Source organism: Haemaphysalis longicornis, unplaced genomic scaffold (assembly GCF_048455015.1).
Source record: "Haemaphysalis longicornis isolate Haplotype H1 unplaced genomic scaffold, Haemaphysalis longicornis Haplotype H1 scaffold_2, whole genome shotgun sequence".
In the NCBI taxonomy this organism is placed as follows: domain Eukaryota; kingdom Metazoa; phylum Arthropoda; class Arachnida; order Ixodida; family Ixodidae; genus Haemaphysalis; species Haemaphysalis longicornis.
In genome coordinates this window covers 69,825,210-69,841,783 of record NW_027526295.1, presented here as the reverse complement: position 1 = coordinate 69,841,783, position 16,574 = coordinate 69,825,210, and the positions used below count along the sequence as shown (strand labels likewise).

The window sequence follows — 16,574 nt, the reverse complement described above, 5'->3', positions numbered from 1 at the left end:
GATTTGTTGCCTGCTGCTGGTTATTGACTTCGACCAACAGTTCTCCCGTTCTCTGTTTCTTTGCTTTGTAGGATTTTCCTATTATACCTTCTATGAACTTTGTGACCAAGAAGACGGACAGAGAGGCAACAGGCTTTTCTTTTTCAACGGATTGAATGATCAGGAAGCGGGGATAGTTGGCTGGCTTTGGGGTTGAGGTCGTTGGTAAGGACGGAAATGATACTTCGGTGCGGCCCCTTTTCAGGGACCGATCACGTTTGGAGGGGGGGTTTGATAATACCATACAGCATGTATAGAAGCAGGGGACGGGGGTACTTTCTTCCACAACCTTACCCTGATAGCTGAGGAGGTCCCGGAGCTCCCTGCCTGGTAAAGAGACAGGGAGCCCATCCGCCGGAGCTTGACCTGGGCTCCGACGGCCACCGTTCGTGGTTTCTAACCCTCCACCTATAAACACATCGCCACGGTTGGATCCAGCTTATGTTTGGGGGCTCGGGGTCCGCGGTATCGCCAGTACCGTCACCAAGATTGCTCAAGGTGCCCCGTGCGGGGGATTCATTATTATGGAAAGAAGATTTAGCGCGTTATAGACAAGGACGGCAAAAACAGGACTGGTGATATCCAGTCCTGTCCATTCGCCGTCCTCGTTTTAATAAACTAAACCGTTGTGAAGCAGGTTGTTTTGTGAATGAGGAGGTTAATTCTACCAGGCGGACAGTTGTCGAGACGATCTGGCTATTCACAAAAAACAAATATATTGAAGGCACAGAATAGAAAGTAAGGGGCACCAGTGAACATCAATCTAATCTAACAACAACAGTCCTATGATAACAAAGTCCCCTGAGAGAAGTCCTACTCCAAATTTTTCGCGCTCACGTGTCGGTCCCTGTCGTTGAGCTGGATCGGTGCTCAGGGCTCGGTCAAAGCCTCCTGGAAATTAAGGCCGCTTCACCCCCCTCTCCGATGCTCTGACGTCACCACACTTTGACCGAAGGGTGGTGTTACGGTAGGCCCACTGGATGGCGCTAGCGGCAGGCACTTGACAACGGTTGGGGCGCACGTACGGCAAGTCGTTTCGTGTTTGACGTTTGACGGGGTTGTTGTGTTCACGCTGTTGCTTGTGCCACCCAAGGATCGTGAGCGCTGTTTCTGCTGCGGTGGTAACGTGCTTTACGTCAAGTTCTCGTATGTGTGGTTACGAGGCTTGAGTGCGGTGTGACCGTACGGGGCGAGCAATGGGCCGGTGTTGTGTTCCGAAATGTCGCGGCAACTACTATGGTGGGCCGAAGGTCCGCGTGTTCTTCATTCCAAAGGACGGCCGCAAAGCGAAGTGGATACGGGCCATTCGTCGTGACGACGCTGACATCGAGACCTTGCGCGACTCCAAGGTAAGATATCATGTTTCGCCACCATTACCACGACCCTGCTTGATGCCTAAATTTTGAATAACTTTCTGGCACTCACGTACGTTCAAAACAAAGCGCCTGGTTTTGCGATACTCATTTGAAACGCATGCCTAGTGATGTTCATATTTTAGGTGTAAATTATAACTTCGGCTTGATGGCACGTGGTGAAAACGTTACCTAGCCAAACAGCCCAGGTGAAAATGATATTTTTTTCTAGTTCGAATATTGAACCAGAAATCTCTTCTAGCAATAAATATTTTAGCTAGGAAATAGGCGGAATTTTTCTAGCTTCAAAAGTTCCCAACTAGAAAAGTGAAGCTGGATTGGTGAAATTTCTAGCTTCCTTTCTAGCTATAAATAGACGTTTTCTTGTTAGAACAAGCATGATAACCAGTTGGAAAGCTAGCTGGAACACCCAAATTCCCACCTTACCTTCCAGCTAGAAATTATTTTTTCAGCTAGAATTACCTGAATTTCCAGCTGGAAGTTCAATATTTCTAGTAAGAAATTCCTTTTTTTCTCAGCTCAAATTTAGCAATTTCTAGCTAGAAACTGTTGGCTTTCCAGCCTACCGTAAAATCATTGTAGCAAAATCAAACATCACAGCACAGCTTATTAAAGCCTAGCTGCACAAAAACACAAAGGTCAGTGACTTGTTGTTCGATCCTTTATTTGTCCTTGTCACTCTGCCTCCATGATCGTATTTGGCGTGGTACTTGGTGCAAGGGCGCTTGAGGGTTCGGTGCTTGTAGTCGGGGTTGGAGCAGTCGGGGTTGCAGCAGCTGTGGTTGCAGCAGCTGGGGTTGCAGCGCTTGTGGTCGCCGAGCAAAGCTGCAGCTTTTTCTTCACATCCTGAATTTTGCTCGTGAGTATTCGTGGCACAGAGTTTATCAGTACAGCCACGTCAACGCTGTGCAGTGTTGCCCAGTGGTCAAGGCAGGCTGAAAAATATAAAATAGCAAAAACATTTTCATTAGGAACAATATCACTAGGCACTGTATGCTGCTGGTTGAAAGTAAGGTCCTGACCGTACACGATGTCGGCCTTGGCTGGTGTGAGCTGCTTGAACGCCACACTCTCGCTCCCACGCTTCTTGGGAGCGACCTTGCCACCAACAATTCGCTGGGCAAGGACATCAAGGCCCCAAATGACCTGCGCTGTGTCACGCACCACAATTGTGCCCTTTTTATTTGCAAAGATTTTGGCAACTTGATCCTTTCCAATTAGAACGCCACCACACAGGTGGAACTGAAAAAAATCACAGAACATAAAATGACATGTAATGCATATCAACATATATAATGCATATCAACTAATGAGGAATATTGAAAACAGTTTACACGTCCATCACCTGTCTCAGAAAAGTCCCCAAACTCTTCTGCGGGTGTGGCAGCGTGAGGGGCAGGAACTGGAGGTGGCACCAAAGGTGCATCAAGGACAGAACACAACAACCAAGGCAGACTTTAGGAAAATGCCAAACACTCAATGCAAGTGCTTTGCAAAAGGAAAAACTACTGTTATGTACCTTTCAAAACCGCGGCTGGCGGTGGGCTGGGTGGCAGTGGGCTGGCTCGCAGCAGACTGGATCGCTGCGGGCGTTCTAAACAACACACAAAAAATTGTACTCAGTGGTGGGGCACATTTGGGAATCAAAAAGCTTTAGATTTAATCATCTTATATCGAATGAAAAGTAACCAGAAAACAATTTGTGACAGCAACACTGGTCACCTCCTGTGTACAGTACAAGACTGGTTCTGTGCTATAGCTCCGGAATAACATACATGCGCTATATGCATATGCTAGTCTAAGTTGGCTTGTATGCTTACCAGTCTGGCTCATGTCCTGGAACGTCATGTGGACTGGAAAAAACGACAATTATTAGTTGGCATACAGGCATTATATTAAAAAGAAATGTCTTAAACGATGTACTTGACGTTGATTGATTGTGGGGTTTAACGCGCCGACGCAACGCACGCGATGCGGCGCGCCGTAGTGGAGGGCTCCGGATTAATTTTGACCACCTGGGGATCTTTAACGTGCGCCGAAATCTCGTACACACGGGCGTTTTTGTTTTTCGCCTCCATCAGAAAAGCGGCCGCCGCGGCCGGGAATCGAACATGGGTGGTTCTCAGCAGCGCAACGCCTTAGCCACTGAGCCACCGCGGCGGGTGATGTACTTGACGTGAGCTTGTGCTCCAACTTTTTTTCCAGGAACTCTATAGGCCCCTGCAGCGTTGTGCTTAGTTGTTGCTCGCGGCGAAACTGTTGGCGCCAAAAGTGGGCCTCTTGTTCCGCTCGTCTGAGTGCACTAGCTGACACCGTGATGTTATCGGCATCGGAGTCAGACTCCACAATCACGGTCCTCTTCCGTTTCACCTGCAAATACAAATGGTGTGACTTTTACGACTAGGGGAAATGTGCAAGTGAGCAATATATTAATACCATGGGCCACAAATGCCCCAGGCATAATTTCAGCGATCAGTGTTTCACAAACATGAGTATAATACCCAATCAGATATCACAGCACCTTATTGCCAATGTTGGCATGGCTCCGGTATGGCACGGCTCTGCTCTGGTCCCGCTCGCCGCCTTCTTGTCTGCCACCACTTGTGCAGCCATGCAGTGGATGCTCAGCCTAGGAAGTTTACAGTGCTTGTTAGGTTTACTTCTATTACAAAGATAATGGTAAAGTTACCTGCGCAGTCTTTGACTGCTGGAGCGTGGCAACGGCGTGACTCATGCGCTGTTTCATTATGGCCTGGCACTGCAACTTCTTCGCAACAGCCTGGTTTTTCTTTTTTTTTATTCCTATGGCAAACAGTGGTTGAAACAAAGGTGACAGAGCATTTGCGCACATTGTCCAGCAACATACAAGACAGCAAGAACAAAATAGACACATGAAAATGAAAACGGCAAACCTGGGTCAGGATTCTTTTGTGGTTGTTGAGGCCGGCTTCGTCTTCGTCCAAAACTTGCATCCGATCAATGGGTGGGAAGATGACTCGCTTTTTGAGCCTCTTCTGGTCCATTTCTTCAACTGTCTCTGCAACACGGTTTTAAGAGATGCTTCAAAAGGCGACATCAACAAAACTAAGAAAGCCGCTGCAATTACTCATTTAAAACTGCAAAAGTTAGATTTCCACGCATCCTCCAAAAGATCGGCTAAGAAATTAATGATTTACATAATGTAGGCATGCCGCATTCTGATTTCAAATGCCGCTTAGTCATGTTATACACGACCTGAGGCCAAATTCCGTGAAACGGCGGCCACCACATTGAAATTACGTAGTACTAGCGCGAGAAACGTCTTTTCTTTGTTGGGGAGTCTTGTGAGAAGATGACAGCCAAAACAAATCGCGGAGCTGAGCTTCGCTTGCGGACAAAAGCGAGTCGCGGCCCACGTTTTCAATTTGATTTTGCAGCATGCTCGCAGGACTAACGAACAAAGAAAACTTTTCACGTCACCACTGCGTAATTTCAACGAGGCGGCCGCCATATTTTACAGAATTCGGTCCCTGAATAAATATGAAAATAACGTAAATGATGATGATCGTTGGATGTTTAAGGCGCAAGGCCAACTGGGGCAAAGAGCGCCAAAACAATAGTCGATGATAGGGGTGAAACCTTAAACACTAAGTAAAATCAGCAAAAACAAAAAATCACAACACGACAATGAGCATGGCTGGTGTATAGGGCCAGATTTCATGATGCGTGATAGGAAATGAGGTTTAAAAACTTGACGTCGGACAAATACTCAAACACACGTTTCACGGAAACAATGGCATCATCACCTAGGAAAAACGATGGATGTAGGGGGATATGTTGTCTGTAGAGTTCTCTGAAGTGTTTGTGTCGTGTTGTGTGAAGTGCCTTGCATGTGATTAGTATGTGCACTATGGATAGGGCCTCTCCGCACCTGCCGCACTGGGGTCTAGGAGATCCCGTCAGCAGATACGAGTGCGTCGCTGGGTGTGCCCTATCCGTAGCCTTGCCAAGGCGACTTCTGTGTGTCTGTTGTGTGAGTCAGTTGTGTACCGTCCCAAGTGTGGCTTTATTGCGTGTAGTTTGTTGTCTGTCTGTTCGTCCCAGTGTGTTTGCCATGTTCTGCGCAGGTGCTGTTTTATGTGAGGCTTGAGGTCTGTATATGGTACGCTTGTTATGTCGACAGTGTTCCTGAGTGCAGCAGCACCGGCCCTCTCGTCCGCCAACTCGTTCCCAGCGATCCCAGCGTGTCCTGGGACCCAGCAGAGGAGCAGCCGATGCTTCTCCGCATACACCGACATGATAGTGTTGAATACAAGATTAACTATGTGGTTTTTGGGGGGTGTATGCGATGACAATGCGCGAACAACACTCAAAGAATCTGTGTAGATGATAGAATTGGGAATTTGATTTTCAAGGATATGTCGTACAATCAGTAAAATTCCGTACGCCTCTGCTGAAAAAATTGTTGTGTGCACGCTCATGGTTCTGGCTGCATTGAAATTTGGATCATGAGCAGCGCACGACACCATAGTGGAGGTTTTAGAAGCGTCACTGTAGAATTCAGCACGTGGGTATTTGAACTGCAAAGAAAGAAAGTGCTGAAGTATTGCAGCTCGCGGTACCCGATTTTTGTCAAGCTTTATAAAAGAAAGGTCACAGGACACAGGGCGAACTTGCCAAGGCGGTAAAATGTTTAAAGAGGATGACCTGTACACGTCTAAAAATGAAGCACTCAGATCCGAGGCTCGCTCTCTCGCTCGAAGTGAAAAAGGCGGAGTAATGGACGGGCGATTTACAAACAGCACAGATGTGGATGTATCGTTAAGGACAGGATAAAAAGGGTGGTTATTCTGAGATGAAATTTTAAAAGCATAAAGCAAGTCCATGTACGTTCGCTGGTTCTCAAGGCTCCACTTATTACATTCAACATATAGACTCTCGACAGGGCTAGTGCGAAAAGCACCCGACGCAAGCCGTAGCCCCAAGTGTAGTACTGGGTCAAGCATTCGCAATGCTGTTTTACTCGCCGACCCATATACCACACTGCCATAGTCCAAACGAGACCCAACCAAAGCAGTATAGAGCCGTAGTAGGAGTTCTTTGTCAGAACCATATGAATGATGGGAGAGAACCTTCAGGATATTCATTGTTTTAAGACATTTTTGTTTTAGTTGTTTCATATGAGAAATAAAGGAAAGTTTTTCATCAAGAATTATACCGAGGAACTTGTGTTCTTTTTTGACCGGAATCGAGACACCATTCAGTTTGATGTCTGGATCTGGCCTGATCCCACGCCTTTTGGAAAACACAACACAAGTGCTCTTGACTGGGTTCAGCTTAAAACCGTTCTGATCTGCCCAGCCTGCTAGTTTGTTGACACCAAGCTGGACTTGGCGTTCGCAGATTGACATATTGCATGATTTAAAAGATATTTGCACATCATCTACATATATTGATGATGATGATCGTTAGAGTTTTTTGGCGCAAGGCCAGCAGGGGCAAAGAGCGCCAAACAAAAGTATCTAAAATAAAATATAGGCTACTAAAGCCAAAATAACAATAAAATCAATTAACGGCAATGGTGATGGCTGGTGTATAGGGCCAGATATGATTATGCGTGATAGGAGATGAGGTTTAAAAACTTGACGTCGGACAAATACTCAAACACACGTTTCACGGAAACAATGGCATCATCACCTAGGAAAAACGATGGATGTAGGGGAATATGTTGTCTGTAGAGTTCTCTGAAGTGTTTGTGTCGTGTTGTGTGAAGTGCCTTGCATGTGATTAGTATGTGCACTACGGATAGGGCCTCTCCGCACCTGCTGCACTGGGGTCTAGAAGATCCCGTCAGCAGATACGAGTGCGTCGCATGGGTGTGCCCTATCCGCAGCCTACCCAAGGCGACTTCCGTGTGTCTGTTGTGTGAGTCAGTTGTGTACCGTCCCAAGTGTGGCTTTATTACATGTAGTTTGTTGTCTGTCTGTTCGTCCCAGTGTGTTTGCCATGTTCTACGCAAGTGTTGTCTTATGTGTGGCTTGAGGTCTGTATATGGTACGGTTGTTATGTCTACAGTGTTCCTGAGTGCAGCAGCAGCTGCCCTCTCGTCTGCCAACTCGTTTCCAGCGATCCCAGCGTGTCCTGGGACCCAGCAGAGGAGCAGCTGATGCTTCTGCGCATACACAGACATGATAGATTTAAATACAAGATTAACTACGTGGTTTTTGGGGGGTGTATGCGATGACAGTGCGCGAACAACACTCAAGGAATCTGTGTAGATTATAGACTTTGGAATTTGATTTTCAAGTATGTGTCGTACAATCAATAAAATTCCATATGCTTCTGCTGAGAAAATTGTTGTGTGGACGCTCATGGTTCTGGCTGCACTGAAATTCGGACCATGAGCAGCGCAGGAGACCATAGTGGATGTTTTAGACGCGTCACTGTAAAATTCTGCAAGTGGGTATTTAAACTGCAGAGACAGAAAGTGCTGCAGTATAGCAGCTCGCGGTACCCGATTTTTGTCAAGTTTCATAAAAGAAAGGTCGGAGGAAACAGGACGAACTTTCCAAGGAGGTAAAATGTCTGAAAAGGATGATCTGTACACGTCTAAAAACGAAGCGCTCAGATCCGAGGCTCGCTCTCTCACTCGAAGTGAAAACGGCAGAGGAACGGATGGGCGATTTACAAAAAGCACAGATGTGGATGTGTCGTTAAAGACAGGATAAAAAGGATGGTTATTCAGCGATGAAATTTTAAAAGCATAAAGTAAGTCCATGTACGTCCGTTGGTTCTCAAGGCTCCACGTATTACACTCGGCATACAGACTCTCAACAGGGCTAGTGCGAAAAGCACCCGACGCAAGCCGTAGCCCCAAGTGTAAGACTGGGTCAAGCATTCGCAACGCTGTTTTAGTCGCCGACCCATATACCACACTGCCATAGTCCAAACGAGACCCAACCAAAGCAGTATAGAGCCGTAGTAGGAGTTCTTTGTCGGAACCATACGATTGATGGGAGAGAACCTTCAGTATATTCATTGTTTTCAGACATTTATGTTTAAGTTTCTTGATGTGTGGAATGAATGTGAGTTTCTGGTCAAACACAACACCTAAGAACTTGTGCTCCTTGTTCACAGGAAGCGACACGCCATTCAGAGTAATGTCTGGGTCCGGATGGACCCCGCGCTTCCTGGAGAACACAACGCAGGAGCTTTTTGCAGGATTCAATTTAAACCCATTCTTGTCTGCCCAGCCGGCAAGCTTCTTGACACCAAGCTGGACTTGACGTTCGCATATTGACATATTACATGATTTAAAAGATATTTGCACGTCGTCTACATACATAGAATAAGAGATTGTTGGTGGCAGTGCCTTTCCAAGAGAGTTCATGTTTACTATGAAGAGAGTGCAACTCAAGACGCCACCTTGCGGCACGCCATTTTCTTAGACGTGAACCTTTGAAAGTGCACAACCAACTCTTACTCTGAACGCTCTCTCCGACAAATAACTAACAAGGGTGTTCAACATATTACCCGAAACACCGAATGACCTGAGGTCACTAAGGATCCCATAACGCCAAGCGGTGTCGTAGGCCTTCTCGAGGTCAAAAAATACAGTTAAGCAGTACTGCTTATGCACGAAGCCATCCTTGATGTATGAGTCAAGTGCAACCAGTTGATCGTTCGTCGATCGCCCCACCCTAAAGCCTGCCTGGCAGCTCTCGAGAAGACCATTGTACTCGAGGAAGTACACAAGCCTGCGATTGATCATCTTCTCGAAGAGCTTGCACAGGCAGCTCGTCAGGGCTATTGGACGGTAACTTGAGGGGGACGACGGGTCCTTTCCCTCCTTCAAGAAAGCCAATACAATGGCCTCCCTCCAAGAGTGTGGAATGTGCCCCGAAAGCCATATTTTATTATATAGATGTAGAAGTGCTTCAAGTGTGTCTGCGTGTAGGTGTTGTATCATTGTGTATGTAATGTTGTCTGGGCCTGGAGCTGAGGGTTTACACGTGTTCAGAGCAGCCCTCAGCTCATGTAGGGAAAACAGGGAGTTGTAAGAAGTCTGTGATTTGTTATTGTCGTGTAGGGATTTCTTTTCACAAGAGGCTTTATACTTCAGGAAAGTGTTCGTGTAGTGTGCTGAACTGGACACGTCTTGGAAGTGTTGTGCGATTGTGTCAGCCTGGTCTTCCAGTGTGTCCCCTGTTGTACTGACCAGGGGCAGGCTGTGTGTATGTTGTCCTTTGAGTTTGCGTATACGTGTCCATACCTTGCGTGTGTCTGTGTATGAGTTTATAGATGTTATGAATGAGCGCCAACTCTCTCGTTTTGCCTCACGGCGCACACGTTTACCTAACGCCTTGGCCCGTTTGAACAAAATGAGGTTACCCGACGTGGGGTACCGACGAAGGACACCCCACGCCTTGTTCTGGGCCTCTCGCGCCCGCCTGCAGTCCTCATTCCACCACGGCCTCCGCTGGTTGCGCGGGGCACCAGAGGCGTGGGGAATGGACTTTTCGGCGGCGTCGAGGATGTGCGCCGTGAGCAGTTGGGTGGCTTCTTCAACGTGTAGGTGTCCTATGGACGTGTGGTGTAGTTTGGATGTCTCTGTAAATGTGTTCCAGTTAGCTCGTGCTTCATTGAACCTATTATGGGAAGATGAACTGCTTGGGCCTTTACCTATATATGTAAGTGAGGTGGGGAAGTGGTCACTGCCATATGGGTCAGTGCCCACACCCCACTCAAGACATGGAAAGAGAACTGCGGAGCCAATCGCCAAGTCAAGACATGAGTATGTGTTGTGTCCTATATTATGGTATGTAGGCTGTTTAGTATTGAAAAGGCATGCTCCTGAAGATGTAAGAAATTTTTCTATAAGGCGACCGCGGGCATCCGTGCGAGAAGAGCCCCAAAGAGCGTTGTGAGCATTAAGGTCGCCTGTCAGGATGTATGGTTCGGGCAGCTGGTCAACCAGCGCCTCGAAGTCAGAGCTTAAAAGTGAAACATCAGGAGGAATGTATATGGAGCATACCGTTATCAATCTATTAAATATTATTGTGCGGACGGCTACAGCCTCAAGGACGGTGTTCAAGGTGACAGGGTGGCATGCTAAGGATTTGCGGGTGATTATGGCAACACCGCCAGAAGAGTGTGTGCAGCCATCCCTGTCTTTTCTGTATACCATGTAACTATTCAAGAAATTTGTGTGTTTGAAATTCAGATGTGTTTCCTGAACACACATTATACTTGGCTGATTGGCATGCAGAATCTCATAAACGTCGTCAAGATTGTTCAGAAGGCCTCTGCAGTTCCATTGAACAATATTTTCTCTTCCCATTATTATGTGTTCAGAGCTACTGGAGTGTGACTATTTATGTAGGGTCTTTCGGGGCTTGCACTCTTGGAAGGGGTTTTCTGACCTTCTCTACTGACCTGGACGTCGCAGCCCGTTCCTTCCGCTGCGATGAAAGCCGGAAGGGCTCGACGTCCATGTCGTCATCTGAAGGCAAGGGGGTGCCCAGCGGACTGGGCCCCCTTGACATGGTACCCTTTCGGGTGTTCTTTGCCTGCACTGCCAGTGCCGAAGGCGTGGGGAGCACCCCAGATGGCACAGGCAGTGAGGAGAGAGAGGGGGTCGCTGCGACTGCCTCCGTCTCCATCTCGTCCGGGCCCTCGCGTGTGCTTCGGGCCGGTGGAGAGGGGGAAACGGTGGGTGCAGCAGCATCCCCACCGGACGTGGATGCCACCACAGCCGCTGCTGGCTCAGCGAGCGGTGCGGAGGCGGGTTGGGCTGCCAGAGGCAACCCAGGGGGGGGCGGGGGCGGGACCAAGTCCGACTCGCGGTACTGGGTCCCCGCCGAAACCAGACGCCGCTCCGCCCCCCGGCGAGCTGCGTCGGCGTACCTCCCCAGAGGGAAAGAGGCGAACCTCTTCCGCGCCTCTGGGAAGGTGATGTTTTCAGTGACCTTGATGTTAATGATTTTCTTTTCTAATTGGAACTTTTCACATTTTCTGGAGTAGGCCGCATGTGGGCCCTGGCAGTTTACGCAAAGAAGTTGTTGAACGTTACAGTTGTCAGACGGGTGGTCGTGCTGGGCGCATTTTGCGCAGGTAAGTCGGCCGCGACAGGAGTTTGTGCCGTGCCCGAACCGTTGGCACTTGAAACAGCGCCGCGGGTTCGGGATGTACGGCCGGACTGAACATCGGATGTAACCTGCGTTGATGAATTCTGGAAGGATGGACTTGTCAAAGGTTAGGATGAGGTGCTTTGTCGGTATTTGTTTATCGTCTCTGCGGATGGTTATCCGCCTGACTGCTGTTACGCCCTGACTACGAAGGCCCTCCAGCAGGTCAGCTTCAGATTCATTTAGCAGGTCATACTCGGAAATCACGCCCTGGGAGCTGTTTAAGCTGCGGTGGGGCGTGACTCGGATTGGCAGATCGGCGATGCTGGTTTGAGCAAGAAGTTTATTGGCCTGATCCTGGCTACTGACCTCGACAAGAATTTCACCGGTTCGTTGTTTTTTGGCCTTATACGACCCTCCAACAATACCGTCAAGAAACTTTGAAATGAGAAATACAGACTGTGAAGCAAGAGGTTTTGATTGGTCTACAGATTCCATCACGATGAAGCGAGGATAGTTGTTCGGTTTCGGAGGACTCAAGTTAGGAAGTGGTGGAAAAGAAACTTCGGTGCGGCCCCTTTTCGGGGGCCGATCACGTTTGGGGGGGGGTTTAGAAAATGCCATATAGCATAGTATAAAAGCAGGGAGACGGGGGTACTTTCTTCTTTGACCTTACCCTGGTAGCCAAAGAGGTCCCGGAGCTCCCTGCCTGGTAGACAGACAGGGAGCCCATCCGCCGGAGCTTGACCTGGGCTCCGACGGCCACCGTTAGAGGTTTCTACCCTTCACCTTAAAAACACATCACCACGGTTGGATCCAGCTTATGTTTGGGGGCTCGGGGTCCGCGGTATCGCCAGTACCGTCACCAAGATTGCTCCTACATATATTGTACAGGAAATGGTTCGTGGCAACGCCTTTCGAAGTGAGTTCATCTTGACAATGAACAATGTGCAGCTCAAAACGCCGCCTTGAGGCACGCCGTTTTCCTGCAGGAAAACATTTGAAAGGGCAGTGCCAACTCTCACACGAAAGGTTCGCTCCGCCAGGTAGCTACGAAGTGTATTAAACATATTTCCCGAGACACCGAAGGCTTTTAGGTTGCAAAGTATCCCGTATCGCCAAGCGGTATCGTAGGCTTTCTCAAGATCAAAAAACACCGTAGCACAAAACTGCTTATGGACAAACGCATCCTTGATATACGACTCAAGGGCGACGAGTTGGTCGTTTGTGGATCGCCCCACCCTGAAGCCGGCCTGGCAGCTCTCGAGAAGACCATTGAACTCTAAGAAGTACACAAGTCTCCTGTTGATCATCTTCTCGAGAAGCTTGCCCAGGCAGCTTGTGAGGGCGATGGGTCGATAACTGGCGGGAGAAGAAGGGTCCTTATCCTCCTTCAAGAACGCCACTACAATAGCCTCCCTCCAAGATTTTGGGATGTGCCCCGAAAGCCATATGTTGTTGTATAGGTGTAGGAGTGTTTCAAGAGTGTCCGGGTGTAGGTGTTGTATCATGGTGTATGTAATCTTATCTGCGCCGGGAGCTGAAGGTTTACACGTGCTCAGTGCAGCCCTCAACTCATAGAGTGTAAATTCAGAATTGTAACCAGATTTTGACCTGTTATTGTCATGTAGGGACTTCTTTTCACAAGTATTTTTATGTTTCAGGAAAGTGTTTGTGTAGTGTGCAGAGCTGGAAACGTGTTGAAAGTGTTGTGCAAGAGTGTTAGCCTGGTCTTCGAGTGTGTCCCCTGTTGTACTGACCAGGGGCAGGCTATTTGTATGTTGTCCTTTAAAGGAGCCATGAAGAGAAAACAAAAGTTTGTTTTATTCGAAAGATTAGGTGTTTCATAGTACCCCAAGCGCTTTCCCGGAAGCAAATGATGCTTTATTCACTGAGAAATAAGGCAATTTAAGCCAAAATTTTAAATCTCCCGCTAAAATTGCACATTCCGTGACGTGTACAATGGCGTCATAGAGCCGGTCCATGAAACAGATACTTAGTATGTCGACTCCATATAGCACCCACACGCGGGAGTCGATCGAGACGGCGGCCATTTTAAAAATACTAGTAAAACCTAGTGCACCCGCAGCCCTAGTCATGGAATCGCCTGAACCGGAGAACAAAACTCTCGCCGAGGAGCTCGGGCTTGCATTTAACAACCTCACACCACAAAAACGCTCAATGCTTCTAAGTGCACGAGCGGCAAGAGTTGTGGGATACGCGGTGGACGGGAAAGCGACCATTCCGCGATAGCCACAACAGACGAACGCCCAGCCGTCGGCACCGCTGCCTCGTCAGCCCCGTCGCGACGGACGAATATAGACTGGTACGTATGTGCCGTATTTTGATTACGGTTAATAATAGTTCAATTTCAGTAGCAGTATCACTTATGCCAGTTGGCCGGTGTCGTGTATGGAAAGCCGTTCGCGCGAGCTCTCTGCTTCGACCAGAAAGATACGAACGTCAATGCGCGGTGTTTACGGCATTTTTTTCCCCAAGGTCAGAGCGATTTGACGAAGTCGGCGACGAGCGCCAGCATGTCCCAGGAGTGAGCTAACGTAAGGGTCCCTGCCGTAACTGAAGAAACTGAAGTTTTCAGTGGTTGTAAACTGGAAACGAGCTCGTAACGACAGCAGCAAGCCAACACCATTCGAAACTTACGCGACGACTGGCACTATCTCGTCGCTTCTTGCTGTTCCTTACTCCCCTCGTTTCTATTTTTACCTTTGCTGGTTGGCGATATGACGGCCAACCTCCTGTGAAGGGATTACGATACGAAGCAAGGTCGCGGCTGTGCGTGCTGGAACGGTTCGTTGGCCCCGAAGAGCCTCGAACCCTAAAATTCGTCTGCGCGACGGCGAGATGTCGAGCTCGGCCGCGGCGCTAGTTTCGTACGCATTGGCGCACACGCTTGCGAGTTCGTTCGGACCTTCAACCGTTTACTCCACCGTTCTTTGTCATAAAAAGAATGTGCAGTATGTTTCACGGGCATTTAGCTCGCTATGCAAGCTGTAAGCCCTGTCTAACATGCGTTTGCTTTTGCCGGCCTCCGCCAATCGCAGAGCTTAGCCCATGTGACGGCATAGGTTCTGTTGCGGAAAATGAGCTGTTGGGTCGCATGGTCATTTCCTTTTTTCCTAATTATGTAGCTTATTTGAGCGAAGTTTGCGTTATAAGTGGTGTCGCTATGGTTCTAACGAGGCAATCTTTCGAATGAACCAAACTTGTGTTTTCTCTTCATGGCTCCTTTAAGTTTGCGTATTCTTGTCCATACCTTGTGTGCATCTGTGTATGAGTTAATGGATGTAAGGAAGGTGCGCCAACTCTCTCGTTTTGCCTCACGGCGCACACGTTTGCCGAACGCCGTGGCCCGTTTGAACAAAATGAGGTTACCCGACGTGGGGTACCGACGAAGGATACCCCACGCCTTGTTCTGGGCCTCTCGCGCCCGCCTACAGTCCTCATTCCACCACGGCCTCCGCTGGTTGCGCGGGGCTCCAGAGGCATGGGGAATGGACTTTTCGGCGGCGTCGAGGATGTGCGCCGTGAGGAGTTGGGTAGCTTCTTCAACGTGTAGGTGTCCTATGGATGTGTGGTGTAGTTTGGACGTCTCTGTAAATGTATTCCAGTTCGCTCGTGCTTCATTGAACCTATTATGGGAAGATGGACTGCTTGGGCCTTTGCCTATGTATGTGAGTGAGGTGGGGAAGTGGTCACTGCCATATGGGTCAGTTCCCACTCCCCACTCGACAAGAGGAAAGAGAACTGCGGAGCCAATAGCCAAGTCAAGACATGAGTATGTGTTGTGACCTATGTTATGGTATGTAGGCTGTTTATTGTTGAAAAGGCATGCTCCAGAAGATGTAAGGAATTTCTCTATCAGGCGACCTCGGGCATCCGTTCTGGAAGAGCCCCAAAGAGAGTTGTGAGCATTAAGGTCGCCTGTAAGGATGTATGGTTCGGGCAGCTGGTCAACCAGCGCCTCGAAGTCGGAGCTCGTAAGTGAAACATCAGGAGGAATGTATATGGAGCATACCGTTATCAACCCATTAAATATTATTAAGCGTATTGCTACAGCCTCAAGGATAGTGTTCAAGGTGACAGGGTGGCATGCTAAGGATTTCTGGACGATTATGGCCACACCGCCAGAAGAGTGTGCAGCCATCCCTGTCTTTCCTGTATACCAGGTAACTATTCAAGAAATTTGTGTTCTTGGAATTCAGGTGTGTTTCCTGAACACACATTACACTTGGCTGATTAGCATGCAGAATCTCATAGACGTCGTCAAGATTATTTCAAAGGCCTCTGCAGTTCCATTGTACTATGTTCTCTCTTCCCATTATGAAGTGTTCGGAGCTACTGGACTGTGTTGTTTATGTGTCGCCTTTCGGGGCTGTGACTCTCGTCTTTTTTGGCTTGTCGGGAGGCTTTGGCGTCGGGACGCGTTCCTTGCGGTGCACCGCAGACAAGAACGGACCGACGTCCATTTCATCCTCGGATGTCCTCGGAGCGCCTGAGGGATCAGGCTCCTTGGACCGCGAACCCTTTCGGGCGCGCTTTTCCTTGCCCGCAACCACCGAGGGGTTCAGGAACGCCTCGGATGGCACAGGCGGTGCGGTGGGGGTGGGAGCTGCCGCTGGCTCCCCCAAGTCCATCTCCTCTGCGCCCTCGCCTGTGGCTTGGGACGCTGGAGTGGAAGTGGAGGATGCAGCATCGCTTCCACCAGACGTGGTTGACCCCACAGCCGCTGCTGGCTCAGCGAGCGGTGCGGAGGCGGGTTGGGCTGCCCGAGGCAACCCAGGGGGGGGCGGGACCAAGTCCGACTCGCGGTACTGGGTCCCCGCAGAAACCACACGCCGCTCCGCCCCCCGGCGAGCTGCGTCGGCGTACCTCCCCAGAGGGAAAGAGGCGAACCTCTTCCGCGCCTCTGGGAAGGTGATGTTTTCAGTGACCTTGATGTTAATGATTTTCTTTTCTAATTGGAACTTTTCATATTTTCTGGAGTAGGCCGCATGTAGGCCCTGGCAGTTTACGCAAAGGAGTTGTTGAACGTTAC

The 16,574-nt window shown here is 49.0% G+C and overlaps 1 protein-coding gene across 1 annotated transcript in view; it reads left to right on the top strand.

Moving 5' to 3' along the window:
* Positions 1–738: 738 nt before the first annotated feature.
* LOC144167173 (uncharacterized) overlaps positions 739–16,574 on the top strand; it is a 38,986-nt gene continuing 23,150 nt past the window's right edge. Inside the window, exon 1 of the mRNA XM_077696528.1 lies at positions 739–1,388. Within this exon, the coding sequence (XP_077552654.1) occupies positions 1,236–1,388 (153 nt within the window). The 5' untranslated portion in view covers positions 739–1,235. The remainder of the gene's footprint in view (positions 1,389–16,574) is intronic.